General features: G+C 35.8%; 1 protein-coding gene across 1 annotated transcript in view; it reads left to right on the top strand.

Annotated features, from left to right (window-relative positions):
- Window positions 1-331: 331 nt before the first annotated feature.
- LOC127852386 (uncharacterized) overlaps window positions 332-13,236 on the top strand; it is a 67,602-nt gene continuing 54,697 nt past the window's right edge. Inside the window, exons 1-2 of the mRNA XM_052386345.1 lie at window positions 332-449; window positions 1,663-1,952. Of these exons, the coding sequence (XP_052242305.1) occupies window positions 354-449; window positions 1,663-1,952 (386 nt within the window). The 5' untranslated portion in view covers window positions 332-353. The remainder of the gene's footprint in view (window positions 450-1,662; window positions 1,953-13,236) is intronic.

Here is a 13,236-nt window from a genome sequence, read left to right as displayed (position 1 = left end):
TGAATAAGTTAAAAAAAATGCCAAAATCTGTGAAAAGGCCCCTTTAAGAAGCAATTTTAAAATATATTATCATCTTGTAAATTAAGCATTGCACGATAACAAAATTGGCCAAGTATCTCTCTTCACATGCAATTGACCAAAGCACATTTTGCTGTTACACATCCGATGTGTAAAGCAATCAGCACAAAATTGTTGCAATACAGTAACAACGTCTGAGTTTCATACTATCTGATAACACACTTTAGTTCTAAGTTTTAAAACGGATAAGCCACATTGAAACAGGTAAACAGAGATTTTCTCTGCCAGCGGTACTTATCAGTTTATCCCCTACGCGTATACACTCCTCTGTAATTATGGTGTTTTATTGTTGTGTTCCTAATTGCAAAGCTTCAGGATTTGATGAAAATGTTTCAATGCACAAATTTCCAGATAGTGAACAACAAAGAAAGGTAAGCTTTTAATTATTTCTTTATATAAGAACAAATTTATGCATAAGAAACACTCATGTAGCAAACTGCAGTTAAGGTTCAGAACATATATAAGCTATAAATTACAAGAAAAGTTAGTATTAAAACTAAGAATCAATAAATGCTTAAACAGGGCTTTTAACATGTGTTAAATTATATTCTTAGGATGTAGAATATTTTCGGCAAAGCTGTTTAAGTTGAACGTCACTTTTGACCTTAGATGACCTTTATTCATGCTTGGTCCGAAATGAATAAACCGGAATTGTGCATTGGCTAATAATACACAAATCACCGTAAACATTGGTAGTCTGTTTCCCAGACTAAACATTGGATGCATACAGTATCATTTGGACTGAAATATGAATTAATTGTAAATTACATGTAATTACAATAAATTAAAAAGTGTCATGATGCAAAATATCCTCTAAACATTACATCGAAGCGTTTCTCCTTAGTTTACAAAGCAGTATAGCATTAATCACATGTCTGTATAATTAAAAGAATCTATTGTTAACATGCCGTAGCGGCCACACTAAACACTACAATACAGGCTAGATTGCACTTTACCGGTAAACACTACAATACAGGCTAGATTGCACTTTACCGGTACGCAGTTGTTTACCACTATTGACAAAGAGGGGGTTTGGGGCGGTAGCCCGCGATACTAAGGAAATATATAGGTGTTGGAAATATATCTGTCTTTGATTTATTGTAATCCATATTTGCGTTTGTTAGTGTAAATATGTTTCTTTGTACTTTGTTTTGTTCATTTTTCATATAAAGTTCAGTTTTTCTGCAAAAACCTCATATCACTATGATGCTTGCAATATTGGGGCTTTTATGTTTACATTCTACTAACATCTGTAAACATTATAACACATTATTTTTTTATTTCATTCCAACATTATGTTCATTGTTTTTCAGTGGCGAATATGTTTTCTTTTTCTGAAACTAATGTATTACTCGTTCAATTATGACAACCTAGTCATTACAATACTTATTGACAATAAAACATACAATTTCACCTCTTCTTGTTATTCATTTTCATTTGTTAATACATTAAAATATATTATCTTATTATCACTCACTACCTTCAGAAAAATACATGGTCGCTTCATTTCATCTCCTTTCACTGGTCGCAAACATAACAACATCAACGCCGTATAGATATTTCTTGTTTATACCATCATTTCAGATTTGGAAAGACAGGATCCGGAGATCAGATGTTAAGATATCTCAACACACAAGAGTATGTTCTTATCATTTCAAATTTGTTGACTTTGTGAACCCCAAATCCTCTAAGAAACGCCTGAAATCGGAGGCAGTTCCCTCTCAATTCCAGTGGACACAAGTTGAAAAAGGCAGGTCTCCAAGAAAAAGCAAAAATGTGGACAGTGATGAGACGGACACGGCCTCGGAAGGGGAGGAGAGAGTACACGTCGACATACACTCGATCGACAAGATAGCGCCATTGAATGGAAACAGGTAAACAGAGTTTTTCTCAGCGAGCTGTACATATCAGTTTATCACTGATTTTTAAACATTCCTCTGTAATTATGGTTTTTAGCTCAGCTGGCCAAAGGCCAGAGGGGCTTATGTTATGGTCCTGTGTCTTTCTTGTGTCCGTGCGTCCGTGTGATAACTTTTCCTTTAAACATCTTTTCCTAAACTTCTGGTCCAATTCTGATGAAATTTATCAGGAATGTTCCTGAGGTGAACCTCTTTATATTTGTTCAAATTATGCCCCTGGGGTCAAATTTGACCCTGCCCCAGGGGTCACAAAATTGAACATATGCTGATATAGGGTCTATTTTGTGAAAACTTTAAAAGTCTTCTTGTCCATAACCATTGGGACTAGGGCTACCAAATTTGGCATGTAGTGGCATCTTATAGTCCTCTACAAAGTTTGTTCAAATTTTGCTCCTGGGGTCAAGTTTGAATTTGAAATTTGAAACTGCCTCGCGGGTTACACAATTGAATAGATGCTTATAAAGTGCTTATTTTGTTAAAACTTCTTGTCTATATCCATTGGGCCTAGGGCTACCAAATTTGGTATGTAATAACATCTTATAGACCTCTACCAAGTTTGTTCAAGTTTGTTCAAGTTATGCCCCTGGGGTCAAGTTTGACCCTGCCCGAGGGTCACAAAATTGAACATATGCTTATATAAGGCCTATTTTGTGAAAACTTTAAAAGTCTTCTAGTCCATAACTTTATGGTATAGGGCTACCAAATTTGGTATGTAGTGACATGTAATAGTTCTCTTCTTAGTTTGTTCAAATTATGCCCCTGGGGTCAAATTTGAAACTTCCCCGTGGGTCACAAAATTGAACATATGCTTATAAAGGGCTTATTTTGTGAAAACTTTAAAAGTTTTCTTGTCCATAACCATTGGGCCTAGGGCTACCAAATTTGGCATGTAGTGGCATCTTATAGTCCTCTACAAAGTTTGTTCAAATTTTGCTCCTGGGGTCAAGTTTGATCCTGCCCCGAGGGTCACAAAATTGAACATATGCTTATATAAGGCCTTTTTCGTGAAAACTTTAAAAATCTTGTCCAGAACCGTATGGCATAGGGCTACCAAATTTTGTATGTAGTGGCATTTAATAGTTTTATTCTTTGTTTGTTCAAATAATGCCCCTGGGGTAAAATTTGAAAATGCCCCGCGGGTTACACAATTGAATAGATGCTTATAAAGTGCTTATTTCGTGAAAACTTTGAAAATCTTCTTGTCTATATCCATTGGGCCTAGGGCTACCAAATTTGGTATGTAATGACATCATATAGACTTCTACCAAGTTTGTTAAAGTTATGCCCCTAGGGTCAAGTTTGACCCTGCCCGAGGGTCACAAAATTGAACATATGCTTATATAAGGCCTATTTTGTGAAAACTTTAAAAGTCTTCTTGTCCATAACTGTATGGCATAGGGCTACCAAATTTGGTATGTAGTGACATGTAATAGTTCTCTTCTCAGTTTATTCAAATTATGCCTATGGGGTCAAATTTGAAACTTCCCCGGGGGTCACAAAATTGAACATATGCTTATAAAGGGCTTATTTTGTGAAAACTTTAAAAGTTTTCTTGTCCATAACCATTGGGCCTAGGGCTACCAAATTTGGCATGTAGTGGCATCTTATACGCATCTACAAAGTTTGTTCAAATTTTGCTCCTGGGGTCAAGTTTGATCCTGCCCCGAGGGTCACAAAATTGAACATATGCTTATATAAGGCCTTTTTCGTGAAAACTTTAAAAATCTTGTCCAGAACCATATGCCATAGGGCTACCAAATTTTGTATGTAGTGGCATTTAATAGTTTTATTCTTTGTTTGTTCAAATTATGCCCCTTGGGTAAAATTTGAAACTGCCCCGCAGGTTACACAATTGAATAGATGCTTATAAAGTGCTTATTTTGTGAAAACTTTGAAAATCTTCTTGTCTATATCCATTGGGCCTAGGGCTACCAAATTTGGTATGTTATAACATCTTATAGACCTCTACCAAGTTTGTTCAAGTTATGCCCCTGGGGTCAAGTTTGACCATGCCCGAGGGTCACAAAATTGAACATATGCTAATATAAGGCCTATTTTGTGAAAACTTTAAGTCTTCTTGTCCATAACTGTATGGCATAGGGCTACCAAATTTGGTATGTAGTGACATGTAATAGTTGTCTTCTTAGCTTGTTCAAATTATGCCTCTGGGGTCAAATTGAAACTTCCCTGGGGGTCGCAAAATTGAACATATGCTTATAAAGGGCTTATTTTGTGAAAACTTTAAAAGTCTTCTTGTCCATAGCCATTGGGCCTAGGGCTACCAAATTGTGTATGTAGTGACATCTTATAGTCTTCTACCAAAGTTTGTTCACATTATACCCCTGGGGTCAAATTGACCCTGCCCTGGGGGTCACAAAATTGAACATACGCTTATATAGAGCCTACTTTGTGAACACTTTAAAAGTCTTCTTGTCCATAAACATTGGGCCTAGGTCTACCAAATTTGGTATGTAATGACATCTTATAGTTCTCTACCAAGTTTGTTCAAATTATGCCCCTGGGATCAAATTTGACCCTGCCCCGGGGGGTCACAAAATTGAACATATGCTTATATAAGGCCTATTTTGTGAACACTTTAAGTCTTCTTGTCCATAACCACCGGGCCTAGGGCTATCAAATTTGGTATGTAGTGACATCTAATAGTTCTCTACCAAATTTGTTCACAATTTGGTATGTAGTGACATTGTATAGTCCTCTACTTAGTTTGTTCAAATTATGCCCCAGGGGTCAAATTTGACCCTGCCCTGGGGCCACAAAATCGATTATATGCTTATATAGTGACTATTTTGTAAAATCTTTCTAAATCTACTTGTCAAAAACCATTCGGACTATTGCTACCAAATTTGGTATGCAGTAACATCTTATAGTCCTCTACCAAGCTTATTCGAATTAAGCCCTTTGGGTCAAATTTGACCCTGACCCGCGGGTCACAAAATTGAACATTATATACGCTTATACCTTGCTTATTTTGTGAAAACTTAAAAAATATTCTAGTCCTTAACTCTAGGACCTAGGGCTACCACATTTTGTATGTAGTGAGATATAGTAGTCCTCTACAAAGTTTGCTCAAATTATGCCCTTGGGGTTAAATTTGACCCAGCCCAGGGGGTCGCAAAAGTTAGTATTTGCACATGCCGAGAATATTTGTTTCAGCCTTTTTTTCAGCAGTGGAGCGATACAGGGCCATCATGGCCCTCTTGTTTATTGTTGTGTTTCTAATTGCAAAGCTTCAGGATGAAAATGTTTGAATGTTATTAATTATTTCTTTACATATAGACCAAATGTATGTGGAAGAAACACATATGTAGCATACTACTGTTAAGTTTCAGAACATATATAAGCTATAAAAAATACAAGAAAAGATAGCATTAAAACCAAGAATCAATAAATGCTTAAACCGGGCTTTTAACATTTATTAAATTGTGTAAATTACAAGATTATTTAAATTACAAGAACAATTATTAAATTATGTAAATTACATGATTATGTTAATTACAAGAATTGATAGTATTAAAACTAAGAATCAAATAATGCTTAAACAGGACTTTAACATTTATTAAATTATATTCTTAGGACGCAGACTTTTAACATTTATTAAATTATGTCAATTACAAGATTATGTAAATAACAAGAACATTTATGGTATTAAAACTAAGAATTAATAAATGCCTAAATAGGACTTATAACAGTTATTAAATTACATTCTTAGGATGAAGGCTTTTAACATCTATTAAATTAGGTAAAATATAAAATTATAAGATTATGTAAATTACAAGTACATTTATTAAAGTATATAAATTACAAGATAATGTAAATTACAAGAAAAGATAGCATTAACACTAAGAATCAATTCATGCTTAAACAGGTTTTAAACATTTATTAAATTATATTCTTAGGATTTATTAAATTATGCAAATTACAAGATTATGTAAATTACAAGAACATTTATTAAATTATGTAGATTACAAGATTATGTAAATTACAAGAAACAGGGGCTGTTTGTAAAACATGCATGCCCCCCATATGTGCTCTCCATTGTAGTGACAGCCATTGTGTGAATATGTTTTTTGTAACTGTGACCTTGATCTTTGACCTAGTGACCTGAAAATCAATAGGGGTCATCTGTCAGTCATGATCAATGTACCTATGAAGTTTCATGATCCTAGCCATAAGCGTTCTTGAGTTATCATCCGGAAATCATTTTACTATTTCAGGTCACCGTGACCTTGACCTTTGATCTAGTGACCTAAAAATCACTAGGGGTCATCCGCGAGTCATGATCTATCTACCTATCAAGTTTCATGATCCTAGGAATAAGCGTTCTTCAGTTATCATCCGGAAACCATTTTGCTATTTCGGGTCACCGTGAACTTGACCTTTGACCTAGTGACCTCATAATCGATAGGGGTCATCTGCGAGTTATGATCAATGTACCTATGAAGTTTCATGATCCTAGGCATAAGCGTTCTTGAGTTATCATCCGGAAACCATTTTACTATTTCGGGTCACCATGACCTTGACCTTTGACCTAGTGACCTCAAAATCAATAGGGGTCATCTGCAAGTCATGATCAATGTACTTATGAAGTTTCATGATCGTAGCCATTAGCGTTCATGAGTTATCATCCAGAAACCATTTTACTATTTCAGGTCACCGTGACCTTGACCTTTGATATAGTGACCTGAAAATCAATAGGGGTCAACTGCGAGTCATGATCAATCTACCTATCAAGTTTCATGATCCTAGGCATAAGCGTTCTTGAGTTATCATCCGGAAACCATTTTACTATTTCGGGTCACCGTGACCTTGACCTTTGACCTAGTGACCTGAAAACCAATAGGGCTCATCTGTGAGTCATTATCAATGTACCTATGAAGTTTCATGATCCTAGACATAAGCGTTCTTGAGTTATCATCCAGAAACCATTTAACTATTTCGGGTCACCGTGACCTTGACCTTTGACCTAGTGACCTACAAATCAATAGGCTTTATCTGCCAGCCATTATCAATCTACGTACGAAGTTTCATGATCCTAGGCATAAGCGTTCTTGAGTTATCATCCGGAAACCATTAAACTATTTTGGATCACTGTGACCTTGACCTTTGACCTAGTGACCTAAAAATCAACAGGGGTCATCTGCGAGTCATGATCAATCTACCTATCAAGTTTCATGATCCTAGGCCTAAGCGTTCTTGAGTTATCATCCGGAAACCATTTTACTATTTAGGGTCACCGTGACCTTGACCTTTAACCTAGTGACCTCAAAATCAATAGGGGTCATCTGCGAGTCATGATCAATGTACCTATGAAGTTTCATGATCCTAGGCCCAAGCGTTCTTGAGTTATCATCCGGAAACCACCTGGTGGACGGACCGACAGACCGACAGACATGAGCAAAGCAATATACCCCCTCTTCTTCGAAGGGGGACATAAATATAGTATTAAAACTAAGAATCAATAAATGCTTTAACAGGGCATTAACATTTTTTAAATTATATTCTTAGGATAAAACTATATTATACAAACAGGTTTTTGACCTGCAGATGGTAAATTCTTCATGCATATGTGATTATGTGGTGTTAAGTGAATATTTATTACCGTTGCTGATAAGCATAGCCAATTGTTGATAATACCTCTTAACCCCATTCAACAGTTGTAAACCCCTGGTTATGTAGTGTATTTGAGGGATGCTTCTCTCATGTTTACCTGTTTCGCTGGCGCGGGAACATTGTCTATACAGTGTTTACAGACGGACATTCCCATACCGTGTGCATTTTCGCTTCAGTACATAATACATTCCAGTCCTAAATTGAATTACGTTTTTCACCGGATTTGCAAGTCTTGCAATCTGTATGAATGTGCTAGAACTGATTGTGCCTAAAAAGACCGCGGCTTGATTTCCTACTGGGATCGAAGAAGCAAGGCGTACACATGTGGGGCAGAGTATTATTATTGGATTACTATTATTTTGTAATGCATTTTTCGATTATAATTATTTATCACTCATAATGGGCTTCTCCGCTTGTTTTCAGCATTATTGTGTTGTCCATGTACGTTCTATGTATGTTTAGTTAACTTTTGAGTGTGGACATGTGTGTATGGAAGTGGGTGTATTCGTGCGCGCTGTGTGTGTAGGTGTGGGTGGATGCGTGTGGGCGTGCGTGCGTATTTGTATGCCCCCCTTCCAAGAAGAGGGGATATATTTTTATGTTCATGTCGGTCCGTCCGTCCGTATGTCCGTCCACCAGATGGTTTCCGGATGTCACCGTGACCTTGACCTTTGACCTAGTGAACTGAAAATCAATAGGGGTCATCTGCGAGTCATGATCAATCTACCTATCAAGTTCCATGATCCTAGGCATAAGCGTTCTTGAGTTATCATCCGGAAACCATTTTACTATTTCGGATCACCGTGACATTGACCTTTGACCTAGTGACCTGAAAATCAATAGGGGTCATCTGCGAGTCACGATCAATCTACCTATCAAGTTTCATGATCCTAGGCATAAGCGTTCTTGAGTTATCATCCGGAAACCATTTTACTATTTCGGGTCACCGTGACCTTGACCTTTGACCTAGTGACTTCAAAATCAATAGGGGTCATCTGCGAGTCATGATCAATGTACCTATGAAGTTTCATGATCCTAGGCCTAAGCGTTTCAGGCAAAACAGTAACAACTACATTAGGAATGTGGGCCGAAAACACTAGTCTTGATAATAGTCATTTAGTTGATAACTAAGTGGAGAGCCTATTGCAACTTCACCAAATAAAGTATCCCTTGTTTGGTTTGTAGAGATATTTCCCGTCAAGTAAACTATGGGAATATTATCATGTTGTCCATCAACTGTGGTTTAATTGAATCAATCTCCTCCTCTGACAGTCCGAATGTCATTTTACTTTTCTTTGCACGGGCATCATACAAATATCATTTTACAGGCTCCCGTTTTCTCGTTTGTCTATCTGTAGTGCTTTTATGAAAAGTCAGCCTCATAACTGGTTCAGCTTATATTTTATCCCCACGTTTCATATGAGCAATTCGGGCTCCTTGAAATCAATTTTCCATATAAGTACATGAACAATACACAAGAAGAAGTGGCAGGACATGAAGATAAATGTCTTGAAGTTAGAAATGGTGAATTACATGTAAAGAAAGATTGTGAATTTATGTTGTCCTCATTTGCCTAATATGGCTATATGCCTCATTTAACTCGTACATATGAAGTGAAATCTAAACCAGGGGGCATTACCGACGTGCGTGATCTTCACTTTAAGTCTAACTTAACAAAACTGTATCTTTTTCAGCTTTAATGTGAGCATATTATTTTACTGTATAAGAGAACATGATGTAAACGGAAATTAATTACAGAGCTTCAGTAGGCATCGAGTTAGACTTAAAGTCAAAACGTCCGTCCCCCCAGAAAGTTTCGCATGTGATGTACATGTTTTATTAATAACATTTTCATTTTTTAACATAGCGTTATGATAATTATATCAAACGAATCAGCTTAAAAATGCGCATTTCACAATATATTATACAAAAAAAAACCAGACATACCGACATTTGAGGAAAACCTATGTTTTTAATTACAATAATGGTTAAAAATACGATGTAGAGATGTAACATAAAACGTTGATGTAATACGGAAATTATTATTTTTCCGCCGAAGCAAACTTTCGATTCGGCGGAAAAATATATTGTCTGATGCGACAGACGTCAATGATTTCATAACGTCATTTTCACGCCGATCCGTCAAACAGACCAACAATGGTGACGAAAAAAGAGAGAGGTAAGTTTTGTAGAGATCGCTTTGTTTGCGACTTTTTCTTACTAATTTGATTTTCACACTTCCCTTGCGTTATCATTGAATAATAAATGAAAAAATAATTACATTTTAGAAATGCGTTTTTTTCTGAAATTTGAGTCATGTTGGATATATGTTCATAGCGTGAAAACTGTCCATCTCATCGCCATTTACAATTGTACCAAAAATGTCACAAAAATGACAAAAAAACAAATTTTAAGTGTTCACAAATTTTGAAACAATATTGTTCGCTCAATATTGAAAATTTTGGCAAAATAAAAAGCTTGAGCCATGCGTTTTTTGTATGAAATCTTCCTGCGAAATTTCGTCTAGACTGAGTTTATTCAAGTTTTACTTTGTACCAACAATGTCACGTTTTTAGATGGTCGCTTTAGCGACCGTCTAAAGTGTTTAGTGTAAAATTCAGGTCGGTACGGCCTAGGTATGATTAGCCCAATTCCCGCTTACTACGCGTATCCGAAAGAGTTGTATAATTTATGCAAGAGGTTTGAGTTCTCCAATTATGTTTATTCACAAATGGAACCATTATGTTAGTATCGTGTTAAATGCAATAGTTTCGAATGGTGTTTTATAGAAAAGAAAAAAAAAACAATGATCGTATTGTACGTGTCGCGGAGGAGATTGTTTATGAATGATTAAAATAGTCCACTTTCTGCTGCGACTGCGTGACGTAGTATTTTCGCTTATCTCATTCATAAATCTGAGGCTGGCGATAAACAAAGGGGAGTCCGGGTGAGAATAACGCACTAGTATAAGGTTACGCTTGTTTATATTCACAGATCTCAATTAATTATACGTTGACCACGAGTTCAACAATTATTACAGGGATACGATAGATAACATAAAAAATGTTTCATTATCGCTGAAACTGTTAAAAAAAACATTTAAATATAACAAGAATATTCTCTAAAAAATGTAGTCTTGCTGTTTTGAAATAAGGTTTGAATTTTGGTTTCTAAATAACTTAATTCAAAACAAAAGTTTAATTATAGTGTTTTTTACTTGTTAGTCGCATATTTACCGCATTATAATGTGTGTTATAATAGGCAAACCATACATTAGTAAAATTCAATCTGCCTTCGCACATAGAAGGAATGGGTCAATTAGGTGATGCGTTTCCTTTGCTTACTTCAGTTAGAGGTTCTTTATGTAATAGCAACAAGGCCCCGGCTTCAAAGGGATTGCGGAGCGTTCTTACATAATAAAAGTCGTAGTCGCATGGTAATTGCGTTTAGCGTCCTATTTGGTCACGTGGTTCTTTTTCGCGGGTGTTTTGGCATTCATGATATGAGGCTATTAATAGATGCGCCTGTCGATAAACAATGGAAAGTTTACGGGCGATAACAACGCAATAGGTTACGCTCTCACATACAACTCAATGACGTAGTACAGGTCGTAAATTGAGAGATTCGGGAAAAAGTTGACGCTTATTTATATTCTCAATTTATAAAATGTTGAACATAAGTTCAACAATAACTTCAGCGATACGATAGACAAAAAAAATAAAAAAATTCATAATCGCTAAACCCGAATATAACAAACAATTTAAAATAATAATACGAATGACCTGTTTCATATCCTCGTTCATGCTACTACAGCGGGTATTTCTGAAAAACGTTCTTTGGTTCTCAACAGATAGCGGCGATCTTTTGTATTTACGGGTGCTAGCAACGTAATAGAAGGTTAGTAGAAGGTTTAGCTTGTTTATATTCACAGTTCTCAATGCATAGACAGTTGGATATGAGTTCATCAATTACTACAGGCATACTATAGGCAACCTCGAAAATGCTTTATAATCGCTTAAACCGAAAACAACTAAATATATTATATTAAATATATTTATAACAATAAATGTTTTTTAAAAACGTAGTCGGCGTATACGCTGACTTTGAAATAAAGTAAGCAATTTACTTTTCTAAATAATTAAATACAATTAAACAAAAGTTGAACTATTGTGTTGTGTTTTTCACTTGTGAGCTGCATATTCACCGCATGAAATGTGTGTTAGCATTGTAAAACCACACATTAGTGTGAGTAAATAAAAAATACACTACGGGAGAGCACTTCATATGTGTCCTCATATGCCTTGTTATGAGTATCTTTCTTCACTATCGAAATATATCGTATGTTTATATTTGATTTAAACGCAGTTTTCTTTCGACACATTTAAATCACACGTCAATTGCGCCGTCATGCGAAAATGGGTCTTATGCGTTTCGGCAAGCGTTTGTTAAACCCAACATGTGCTTTTGCGCAGTCAGGCCATAGGCGATGCTGTTCGCTTTAAAATCACTCAATATGTTATGTTTCTCCTTACCAGAAGGAGGGATAGCTGACTGGGCTATTTATATGATGGGCGCATATGAAATAAGACCCATTTTCGCATGACGAAGGTCATTACAAATCTCATTGCGAATTGAAAATGCCACATTTAAGAACAATGCTTTTTGATACAAAATTGAATTCAAAACAGCAAACTTGTTAATAATGGCAGCCTATCCACACATTAAGGAATAATTTCCAGACGTGCTGACCAAGTACGGCAAACATTGTGGAATGATAATTACACGATTTTCTCTTATCGTGACACTATACTATTTCGCTAATGATTGTTTTCTCATTTGGAGGCGAAAGTGAAATTCTGCGAGATGGATTGTAACGTGTAATTGTAACAGGGCCACAATTTGTGGCGTTTGAGCATACAGAGAGTAGTCCGGAATTCCTTACACTGAACAGTGCTACATCATTTGAATTGAGCACATACGCAGTGATGTAGCAAAATTCAGAAGTTGTATCTCGAATCAGCTTATTAAATATTCGAAAATATTCATGCGTGTCTGTTGGCGCTATGTTAAAGTCAATAAGATGAAAACTGAAACAGCTACGCCTAAAAGCGCATTAGTGCTCTATACCTATGTTTATGTTAGCGTTGTTGACACCGTGTGAACTGCTCGGGTAACAAGTAAAGCATAAACAGCAATGTTTATATACTTTTATTCTTCCATATACAAGATACGAAGATTATTGTATATTTTGAATTTGTATATGGTGTCAAAAATCAAAAGTTTTGTACACGGAACTTTCATTATGAATTTATATTCTTGGTGAGATAGTCATTTGATATTAGAAAAAATATTCCTTTAATATGATGGTGTCTGCAAATTTTCTTTATATTAAGTTCACATTACCATTTTCATCATACTTTCTATGCTTTCGGAACTTCCAAAAAGCATGTTGTTTTTATTTTGTCTTAGTTATTTCTATGAAATCATAAGGATGATAAAAAGTGCACACAAAACTCGACCCGTGCGCTATAACACACACTTTATAAAGTTGAATGGCGTGTGTTCATTTCAAACTTGCGATTGATTTTGAAAAATGAATTGCGTGTTA

The sequence above is a fragment of the Dreissena polymorpha genome, chromosome 12 (genome assembly GCF_020536995.1).
Source record: "Dreissena polymorpha isolate Duluth1 chromosome 12, UMN_Dpol_1.0, whole genome shotgun sequence".
NCBI lineage: Eukaryota > Metazoa > Mollusca > Bivalvia > Myida > Dreissenidae > Dreissena > Dreissena polymorpha.
This window is presented reverse-complemented; position numbering and strand designations above follow the sequence as displayed.